Source organism: Lichenostomus cassidix, chromosome 14 (assembly GCF_008360975.1).
Source record: "Lichenostomus cassidix isolate B80296 chromosome 14, HeHo_3.0, whole genome shotgun sequence".
NCBI lineage: Eukaryota > Metazoa > Chordata > Aves > Passeriformes > Meliphagidae > Lichenostomus > Lichenostomus cassidix.
The window spans coordinates 8,818,292-8,829,768 of NC_139495.1; the positions used below are offsets into that span (position 1 = coordinate 8,818,292).

The window sequence follows — 11,477 nt, forward strand, 5'->3', positions numbered from 1 at the left end:
GGGCTATTTTAGACTTGCAAACACAGCAGGCAACAAGTAACATTTCAGTGTGTATGTGGGCATGTCCATTTTGAAGTGATAAACATCCTGTGCAAATTTTGCAAACACAGCAGCACACAGCCCCAGGCACAGCTCTCTCAGGGCCTGAGCCTTTCCTCATTTCACATAGTCCAAAATGTAAAGGTGACTTTCTGTAAGCTTCCATTTTACCTACACAAGCTGGCCTCTTACACAGAGAGCTCAAAACTGCCTGCAAGCTGTGAGCACCCAGAGACTGTGTGCTCACATCCTATGCAGTGTATGTGCTCCATCACCCCTGCACCCTAACAGGCAGCCCCACTTCTGTGGCCATTTCACTGCTCCCCTCACTGCAACTGGAAGCTAGAATGTCACTGCTCTGAATTCTGAAAGGGTTTCTTTATGACTTTAATTTCTCTCTATTCATACCTGTGTTCCATTGTGGTTTTTTAAAAATTTCTGCCCAAAACCAGTCAAAACCAGTAAGCAAAACACTGTATGAGTAATTGCTATGATGTATCAGGTGTATTTATGGACACATAATAATTCATTACTGTATGATGACCATTCTGGCCTAGATGTAGAACTAATGCAAAATCCTTCAGTGTCATTGGCATGTTATGGCTAATCAGCTGCAGTTAATAGTCTTGTTACATTTTGGATGTAAAAGTATGTGATGCATGAAATGGAAGCAGCTGAACACCCTGAGCAACTAAGTAAAGGTGGTTTTTACTTCACAGAGAGGTGTAAGCAATGGTAAAATAAGAATACTACAGGGGACCAGTCTTTCAGAGGTAGATTTCTCCAGGCCAGCATAGAACAGGAGAAAGAAAACAACTAGAGGTGGAAAAAGCAATCATCAAAACTTGTATTTTCTTTCCTAAATATTTGTGCAATGAGAGGAAAGCTGCTATCCTGACAAATCCAAGAAATAATAATGAGGGTTCATTTTTATGAATGCACACACTAAGTGCATATCTTAGACACTGATTCCAGGGAACAGTTGTAATTTAAATTACTGTGCCACCACTTACACCCTGTAAAAGGACACACAATTCAGAATGAAACTAACACTTCCTCCACAGATAAAGGATCTCATGTGGTGCAGAACTTTGTGTGCATGATTTGAGTCCATATGGGCCAAACCCTGTATTTATCACAGCCATCTGAGTGCTGATGCACTTTACTTCTGTTGTAACTGGATAAAGTGCAGTAGCAGAACTGGGGAACTGTTCTCATTTCCAGACAGCTCCCATTCTCCCCATATCTCTGGTGACTGAACTGCCTAATAAGCCACAGATCCATGCTTCTTCTTGGTCTCTCTTTGCTTGTATCAGTCTTGAGGGTGTAAAATGGAAAAGTGTGACAGTATCAATATCCCATTTTTAAGGTTTTGTGGCAGAGGGCAGTACTGGCATAGCTGTCCCATTAGATCTCTCACACAACCCCAAGTGTGTGCACCCTCACCTGCTGCCATTTTTCCTGTTGTTTTACAGCCGTGCTTCACAACTGGTTTTCCCCAAACATAGAAAACTAAAATACCCATTCTTCAGTTTCCAAAGTCCTCTCATGTACCTGCTACTACAGCAGCACCGTCCTTGATAATGTCTTCTCTGATCATACTTCACGCCTCATTAGCCTTTTCTGGGCTCAAGATTTCTTTCAGCACAAAAGGTGTAATTGTTACTAGTGTTGAATAGAGGGGAATGATACATTCTACTATACTCTTTGCACTGAAGTTTGTTTTTCTATCTGGATACAAGGTGTAAGATTTTTAGGCACTACCACATTAAATTAATAAACTGCAAAAAAAAAGGGGAAGGCAGTGCTTGTTAGGGTGGATGATGCTGACAAGTATATGCAACACATACAGATGTGTAACCTGCATTCTTTGTTCTTGTTTAAAATGGATTACAGTAATTCAGATATTGTGGACTGGCAATTGCATGTGAATTGTCAGTGCAACTTGGACATTAAGAAAGGACATACAGTCCTTGGCTGTTTAAGCACAGGAATATTAAGCAGAAATTAAAAAAAAATATGTGAGGCATATGTGAAAGTCACTGGGATTAGTACAGTGTCTCTGTCTACATTTCAAATCAGAGGTTGCACAGCAAAAAAGGGTTTGCAAATGAGCTTCAAGAACAATATATCAAAGGGCTAACAGAGCTAAACCTATTACAGTTTATTCAAGGGATAAACAAAGCCTTTGCTTACCACTGTATGCACACAGAGGGCTTTGCCTGCTGTACCAAGTCCTTAAATCTTGTCAGAAAGGGAGTAACATTTTATTAGAGTGTTAAGGCTAGATTGATGTGGGTAGGTAATAAAATGTCACAAGAACATAAATAATTTCTTTGAGATGCAGAACTCTGTTACTTGAAGTCTTTGGATAAGCTCCTAGAAGATGGCATTGGACTTGATATCCCTGGCTTGATTCAGGACGAGCTCTTTGCTTTGCACTATCCAAGGATCCAGACTGAGTGATCCTTTTTCTCCCCGTTGGCCATGAAGTCTATGGAACAGAATTTTTCAACTTGAAATCTTTCCATAAAGCTTCCTCCTCATTCTAAATATACAAGAAGTTACAGCAGGGAATGGAGGTGGTGTCTCTCTTCCAGCTGTGGAATATATTACTTCCTTCAGTCTCAAATCTTCTGAACCATTTCTTTCCCAAGAGTATCCCACACAAACTACACTGAGTGAAGTCCTTCAGTAAGGACCCCATTGCTAACCTCTGTTCTCTAGAAAGTTATGTCTTTTTCCTACCTGAATTCCTCCATTCCTTCTGCAAATATATTAATTATCTACAAAAATAATTACATCAAAATTTTACATCCTTTTAATAAAAACGAAATTAACTCCACTGGCTTCAGCATAAGACTTTGAAGTTGGGAGTTCTGTTCTGAATTTGTTCAGAAATGGCAGATGACTTAATGTATGTAACTAAACTTTAAAGGGAGTGAATAATCCCTGCTTAGCTTTTACTCTGCTGCTGTGTTAAGGTCTGTGACATCAAATGGAGCTTTTTGATGCATGTGGTCCATGAATATCCCATAAGAACTTTACGTAAGGTCTGGCCTTGTTCATACACGTCAGTTAAAGACAGAGCCAAAGAACAGCATTTAATGTTTATTAAGCCTTTGCAAAAACATAGACAATTTCAGTCAACTTGAAATTCATTATTTTAGTAAAATTCAAGTATTTCTTGCACATCTCACTGGATTGGCACTAGCAGTAGAGGCAGCAGCACAAGCAAGAAGCACTGGCACTTACAGCAGAGAATTGGAAGGCTGAAGCTGCATAGATTTCAAAGGTTGTTCTATAAAGAGAACTCAACATATCAGATATGGTAACAGACTAGAGGCAGTTTCACCTTCGCTGCAGCAGGAACTGCTTATTTTATGCTGTGTTACTGGATGGGTGCTTCTGGTGTGAAAAAGACAGAGGCCTTCTGGTGAATTTTCCAAGAAGGATGTATTTAGCATGCTAGTAAGCACAGAAGGTTCATTTACATAAAAGATTTGCAGTAGAAAAATAAATTTCGAAATTCTCATTTTATCAAATTCAGACTCCACAGCTCCACAGCCATCCAGAATAACATGGAGCTGTGCCTGATATAAATGTCTGTTCATCCCATTTGCTCTTAGAGAGGATCCATGACATAAAAATACCACCTGACTGCAGGCCTGATAGCTACTGGCAGTGTGCTGCTCCTTCCTGAGCACCTGTGTGATGTATAATTCTGTTCGTTCTGCTGGTTGTGGAAATCTGCATGTTCAGCTGGCAGTAAGATCAGTGCAATTCCTTGAAATAGTCATAAAGCCCTTATGACTGTTTTTGAAAGAGTAGCAGAGAGACATTAGGAGAAATCTTGCCCATCTTATTTTGATTTACTTTTTTCCCCCCAAGAAATTACTGAGCTGCTAGAAGAAGAAAACAGAAGTTTACATATGTGTTAAATACGGTTGGACTAGATGACCTGGGCTGGACATCCAGAGGTCCTTTCCAACCTCAACTGTTCTGTTATTCTGTGAAATTAATCTTCCAAGCCAAAAATGTGTCAAGAAATAACGAAAGCTCTAATATCTAAGGGATTAGGTCCTCAGATGAAACTGTCAGAGGAAGAAAATCTTTAGAAGGTCCATAATTTATGCACACTGAGAAACTGTCCCAACATAGCTTCATTATTTGCATTATGTGGGTCTGAAATGTTTGTAAAGCCAGTCAGTGCTCATAATTAAAAGAAAAAACCACGAATTTTTTTATGTGATGAGGGACTTGTGTTACTTAGCTGTCAAGTGCCTTAACAAGAGAAACAGAGGAAGTGAAAGGATTATGCAGGATCTAAAGTCTACTGAAATATAAGAACCACAGGCTTCCATTACATGAAAGAACTGTACTTCAAGTAACAGAAAGATGTAGAGAAATGCTGAACTCCCCAGCCAGAGAAACTTGAAGACAAAGCAGGATTTAGCTCAAATTCCCAAGCAAAAAGCTGGCAGCACAAAAGCAGAGAGCAATATAGTACAGCTTGTATAAGCTTGTATAAGCCATTTAAAATAAAAGATGGATCTTCCATTTATTAGTTAGCCCTGATGAAAAAAGGCATCAGCATTATACAGACCATGAGTTATAAATTCTTGATTCATCTGGGGATTAAGTTTTACCAACCATACCCATGAAGAAAGATCTTTTGCTCTGAGTTACAGCAAAACATCACATACTGCTTACAGCAAACCAACACCACTTCACTCTCCTTGTAATGACATTATTTTCCAGTTCCCTTCTCCAAGTGAATGCTATTAATCATTAAACACTTAAGGCACAAGCAGAAATAAAAATAAATAGCATCTGTAAAAACAAAAATTAAATAACTTAATTAGCACACCTTACCTGAAACTTTCAGCTCTTACTAAATAGAACAGACTTCAAAATACTAGTCTGACCTCAAAAATACCAACGGAAAAAACCACTACTGAAATTGCTTCTTTATCCTGAGGACTTGATACACACAAGAACAATTTAACAGCTATAGCTGTCTGAAACATCTGTTCACACATTTTTTAAATAGACAGACAAAATGCAGTTAGTTCCTCTGTGGATTTCTACTCCTCCTGGGATGCCCAGTGTCAGCACTGCTCAACTGACACTCTGTGATTCATGCAGCAACAGCCAGCAGGGGAATTCAACTCACCAAGTACAAGCATCTACAAAGAAGCTATTGGCACAGCAGCCAGTCATAGGAGCCCCCAAGTTATAGATGGAGAGAAATGAGTCCTTACAGTGCACATTTCATCACACAGAGCTTCAACCAATTTGCGAAGCTGGAGATGTCCATACCACAGGTGTCAAAAGTCAATTAAAATTAATTCCACCTCGAGGCTGTAGGTAGGTGTGCTCTTCCACATCTGCCTGTGCAGCTGAAGATGGAATTGCAGTGACCTCTCTATCCTGAGAGGGAAGGTACCTCCTCCACCTGCCTGCCAGCAGAACAGGCTGTGGAAGCAGCCCCCTGCCACCTACCCTCCTCCCACTGCTGCAGTCCTCTGCTCAGAGCCATATGGGCACCTTGCATCACTCCTGACCACAGGGTTATGTTAAACAAGTTGATTTTACCTGAAATAGATTGAGCAGTGCTTACATGATCCTTTTTCCTTTCTCAGCTAAGCCACACTGGGCTCCTACAGTGACAAATAATTGTTAGCAATATATTAAGTAGTACAGCTGCTGGCCAAAGGAATGTATATTTATAGCCTAAGCAGGATTTGGTACACTGTTTTGACAAGACTAAGGAATTAAGAAATTCCTCTAAGTGGTTTGTTATTGTTGTAACAGTGGGATGAGTCTTCTCCTTAGAATCAGACCCATTAAATCAGATACTCTTTCAAGCTTACAATTTAGTAACTTCAAGGCATAAAATCCCATTCTAATACAGCAAGGGCTCCTTTACTGGTCTGATTTCAACTTACTGCAATCACAGAAATTTGTACAGTTCCTGTTTTGAGATACATATGCACATTTAAAAAATAGCTGTATCCAGACCTGATCCTCAAGCTGACAAAGCAGATCTACAATTAATTTGCACCTTCTCCAAGTCTCCTATGTATAGTCACCCAGTGTCTTTATAAATAGGAATGTTTAAAAGCCATTTGAGGAAAAAATGAAAGTTCCTGATATATATATAGCTGGATTCTGCCATTCATGTCACCTTCCTCCCCGTGCTCTTTTTCTTCAAAACCTTAATTATATCTTCAGCATAATGAAACAGTTGAAAAGAGTGGAGGAGTCAAGACTCCCATGTGCTCTTCACCACTTTGGCCCTTGAGGAAAGGAAGCAGTGGCTGCACACAGAAAAAGAGCTCACTGCAGTGCTTGGGGGTTCCACGTGCAGGAGCTGCTGATGACTGACCCCAAAGGGCTCTGACCAAAGCTGTCTTTATTCTCCCAGCCAAGATAAAACCTGTACAAATATAGGTCGGGTTTGTATATCCTATGAAATAATTCCTTCGCTATATAAATTTTCATGTAGAATAAAACAAGTTGGCCCCATAGAAAAGTGGGCTCTACAAATGCAGCACTTTTGTTCCCTCTCAAGAAAACAGATTCAATGCCACTGTTTAGATATGGAATCCATTCAATTTTGTTCTGCAAAAGTAACCTTGCATTGATAACAATTGTCAAGTCCGACAACCAGTGATTTAATGTTCTATTCCCCTTTTTCTAGCAATTACAAGTTGCTTGAAAATTAAATTACAGTAAATGTTTCTCCCCAGTGAGGCAGTCTGACACGATGTGCAAATGCTTACACTGCCCTGTAAGTCATTTGTTCCCAGATGAGATGGGCTGACAGCATGAAAATAATTAAATGTCAATATACAACTGGCCTCTTTTATGAAAAATAAACAGGCATAAAGACAAACTGTTCCACTGCTTATACTAACCATCAAATGTTGAGATAACTGCTTATTTTAAACACAACAATGAGGCTGCAGTGTGATTTACTGACTTTCACAAACCCAGGTTAGCAATTTAGAATGGGTTCAGAACTGAAGTTCTTATTTGTCTGATGATTCTTCATCTGCATTGACCTTCTTTCCTTGGAGCCACATAAATGCTGACTTTGCTGTGCCATCTCCACTCTGTTGGGAAAAGCAAATGAAGGAAGCCCAGACAAAGCCACAGAGCCCAGTGTAAGCTGTTCGCAGGTGAACTGGGATCAAAGTGAAGTTTGACAGCTGTGTTGGAAGGAGAGAGAGCTCAGTTAGTGCTCCAGGCATTGCTCCACACCCAACAACTCCACTGCCTTCTCCCAGGGCACACACAGTGGGGCTGCTCAGGGCTGGGTTTTATGGCCAGGAAAGGCTCACAGAGTCACCCTGAGAACTCACCTGCACAAAAGGCCAGTACATCAGTCCTGTCTGAAAGGAAAATGAATAATTTGTTATTCTTATGGATTTCAACCATGAAGATTTATTTTTTCCACACTTAGTAAAGACTGAAACATATTTAAGTAAAGTTAATAAAAGCTGTTCAATTACAAATGGAGTTGCTTAACTTAGAGGTTGCCATATTAAACTCCTAATCATCTTCATGAGCCTCTGTGCTCTGAGTTTTTCAAACACATTATTCTAACTCATTTTAAATACAAAACCCTAAGCACAGTTAAGTCTTCACAGACATCTGACACCAGACACAATAAGCGCATTTACCAGATGGGTGAACAAATGTTTAAACATGTGAACGTTTGTTTCAGCCATTAATGAAAAATACCACTGAACACTATTTATTTCACACTTGCAATGCTCCTTCTACTTACTCATACACGTAAGGCATATTTAGAAAAATCAATGGATAATTTACTCATAGAACATAAGGTTGATAGAAACCTTATGTTTTCGTAGGATATAGTGGGCACTGCTTTTAGAATCATCTTCCATAGGAATAAAAATAATCCTTTTCCATCCTACCTGTATAGTTCCACAACATGATCAGAAATTCACGTTGCATCACATTTTCTCCTTCTATTAATTTTTTCCCTGCTAATCCATCATTTGTCTTGCATCTGAGAAATCTTTAACATTCTCAGCTTGCTCAGCTCTGAGGTAGTATGGATCATTTTGTCTTCCATACACAGAAATGCAAATCAAAGCCAGTTGTTTATAGCAAAGTCTTCGTAAAACAAGGGGTGATGTTTCTGAAAGTGGGAATATTATCACAGAAAAGTACAGGCTAAAAATGATTCCTAAAGAAAGTGTCTCTCTAATTAATGATTTTAATAGGTGTCCATGTAAGTGTTGTCAGTATTATCACTAACTAAACACTCATGTGTGGGTAATTTTTAAGACAAAAGGTAAAAAAACCCTGAATCAGTGTTGTGTTGTAGGGCTGTCATTCAAATAGAGCTGGGTGCAAGTGTTATATATATATAAACACTGTACATTTTTTAAATGGCATCATTTCACCCATCTGGCAGCAGTGCCTAACCCAAACTGCCTTTACTTCACGTGACTTCTGGTACCTAAAGCTTCCTACACATAATAAAATAATGGAGTGAGAGAAAGGGTAAAAAAGAGTGTTGGAGGAAGGAGTATTTCAAATATTTTATCCTTTTCTTTTTGCTTAGCTGTGAGATAAGCAAATGCTTGCCTCACCTTATATGTATTCCAAAATTTCTTTTTACAGTCTGAAAAGATGTCCTCTTTCCTCTGAAGGATGCTCATACCTAGTGGTAAAATATTTACAACAATCAGGAAAAATGCAAAAAATGAAATGTTAACACTTTTCAATGACATCCCAGACCCTTCTCAAAATAAATTATAATACTTTGAAAGAAAAGCTGATATCATTACAAAAAATACCACTCTGGCTACCTAATAGACATTTTTTCAGTAAGTCTGTCCCAAATCAAAAGCTACACATTTGCACAAAAGCAGAGGCTGCTTAATCCAACTCAGGGATCTTTCCAGGTATTCTCATGCCATGAGGTTACCAGTATCTCTCAATGGATATATTATTTTACTGCTACTCAATTTAGGGACTTCTACTACCCCTTTTGTGCTCCGTCAGATCTTTCTCGTCCTTGGGCAATTCTCATCTTATGTTGTGACATAGTTAAGATTTTGAGAGGAAGTTTGACTTCTTTTTTCACTTCATTTCTCTTCAACCACAACCTGATGGGGTCACAGAATGCAGACCTCACAATACCAGACAAAAAGAGGACCTGTCTTACTCTTCCCCCACATGAAGTTTAAGTCAAATGAGAGCATTTAATTATATTAGTCCCACCTGCTAATTTTCTTATTCCCTCATGTTAATTTCTGAAATAGATATTAGACTTCTTTTCTGAAATAGATATTAGACTTCTTTAAAGTATCTTCTCACTTGTTAGCTTTTGAGATTAGCCCTTAGTAGCACACTGTACTTCTGTAGACTCTCCCAGTAGAAGCTGGTTGGCTGAACTATGGTATTTCCTGATATTTACAGCTCTGTTTCGGAAAATGAGACAGCTGATGGCAGAGCAATTCAAACAGACAAGGGCGCTACAATCCCGGTAAGGTGCTTTGAATTCTTTGTCGCCAATTCAAAGCACCGTGCCCAAACGAGCCCAGGGCAGGCCTCCTTCGCTCCAGCACCCCGCATGGAAAGCTCTGAAGTGCCACAGGCGGTTCAGCGCCCGCGGGCATCCTCGGGGGAGCAGCCGGGGTCTGCAGGGCCCCGAGCGCCCGGGCAGCGGTTTTGGGGCTCCGGGGGGCGGCAGGGCTCGGCGAGCAGTGCGCGCTGCCCGAGCCGGGCGCGGGTCGCGGGTCGCGATGCGGTCGGTCCGTGTCGGTGCGGCGCTCCGGCCGCAGCCCCGGCACTCCTCCCTCCCTCCCTCACTCACCCGTGTAGAAGGCGAGCACGGCGACGGGCGCGCCCAGCAGCTGATCGCACAGCACCTTGCCCAGCACGGCGGGCGGGCGGCGGCCGGGCAGCGCCCGCTCCAGCGCCCGCAGCCACACGTAGCTGAAGTTGCCGTGGAAGGCCAGGGCCACCAGCGCCACCCGCCGCGTCTGCGCCCAGTCGGGCTGTCCCCGCAGCAGCTGCTGCGCCGCGTCCCCCGCCGCGAAGAGCCCCCCGTAGAGCAGCACGTTGCAGAGCCAGGGGAAGCGCCGCACGCCGCGCCGCAGCGCCCCGGCCATCGCCCGCCGCCGCTTCCGCCTCTTCTTCCTCCTCCTTCTCCTCCTCCTCCTCCTTCCCACGGGCCCGCCCGCCGCCGCCCCGGCCCCGCCGCCGCCCCGCCATCCCCGCAGCGCTGCCCGTGCCGGGAGGGCTGGCTGCCCGCGCCGTGCCCCGGCGGGTGAGGGATGAGCCGCGGGTGATGGCAGGGCAGCCGGGCACCAGCTTGTGGGCTCGCTTCTCTAGTGCCTGTGCATTCACCCCAGAGATGTAGGTGACTGTGTCGCCTGGGCTTTGGTGTCAGTAGCACCACGGGGTCACTGTGCATTGTTGCTGCAGCTATTGGACACTAGGCACTGTCTCCTCGTAATCTCTTTTAAGTATCTCCTTGTTGCGCGCTTACATGAGTGGGTTACAGCTTTTTATTTTCAATTTTGCCCTTGTTTTGCAGTTTCGCAAGGCCGATGCACACCTGCTAGCACAAGTGGGGTTCCTCCGCTTTGCCCTCTGCTGCTCAGACAACTTGAGGAGAAAGGCACAAGTCATGCATGGTTACAGAAGAGACTGCACAGCTTTGTACGCACAGAACCAGCGCCACGAAGCGGATCGGAAGTGCACGTAGTGAGGTGACACCGAGGGTGGTTCGTGCCCTGCAGGACAGCCCCCTTAGCCACGGAAGAAAAGGAGCGCATCCGGCAGCTTTCCCTTGGTGCTGGCAATGGGCTCAGGCTGGGCGGAGGGAACCATCTCCAGGCAGGAGGTGGTAGTTCTCCCTGTGACCTGGATTAATGCCTTTGAAACTATCATGGAATCTTCCATGAATGACTATAAATAGGCATGGATGGCTTGCAGATTTAAGTAAATTTTAATAGCAGTGTAAAGCGCGCTGCCCAGAGCTTGGCGGACACGCTGTGTCAGAGCGCAGGGGCTGCTGCTTTCCAGCTTCATCCCAACACATCCCTGCGCTAAACATCGCCATCTGCAAATGGTGCTGTTCAATAACAGCAATGGCACTAAAGGGAAGAGGAATGTGTACCGAAAAGTAACTCCAGCTTGGAAGAACAGAAATAAAGCTCAGGAAAACCCCAGGGTTTGGGTCTCCGGGGGCTGCTTGTCGGACGGGAGCCCGCGGCAGGTGCGTGCTGTCCGCCGCGGCTGTGCAGCGTGCCGGCCCGGGACCCGTACGGGGAGGGAAGGCTTTGGTGCCACCATAGGCGACAGCGGGGTGACAGCCGAGAGGTTCGCGAAGGCTGGAACCACGAAGAGCCCGCCCGGGGTCCGGCCTGCCCCGACCCGCCAGC

General features: G+C 43.3%; 1 protein-coding gene across 1 annotated transcript; it reads right to left on the reverse strand.

Annotated features, from left to right (window-relative positions):
* Positions 1–3,130: 3,130 nt before the first annotated feature.
* MPV17L (MPV17 mitochondrial inner membrane protein like) lies at positions 3,131–10,257 on the reverse strand. The gene is made up of 4 exons (XM_085074802.1): positions 9,902–10,257; positions 8,673–8,743; positions 7,410–7,439; positions 3,131–7,256 (listed from the first exon to the last, which is right to left on the reverse strand). The coding sequence occupies exons 1-4, from the start codon at positions 10,197–10,199 to the stop codon at positions 7,077–7,079; spliced, it is 579 nt and encodes a 192-aa protein (XP_084930928.1). The 5' UTR covers positions 10,200–10,257; the 3' UTR covers positions 3,131–7,076.
* Between the last annotated feature and the right edge of the window lie 1,220 nt (positions 10,258–11,477).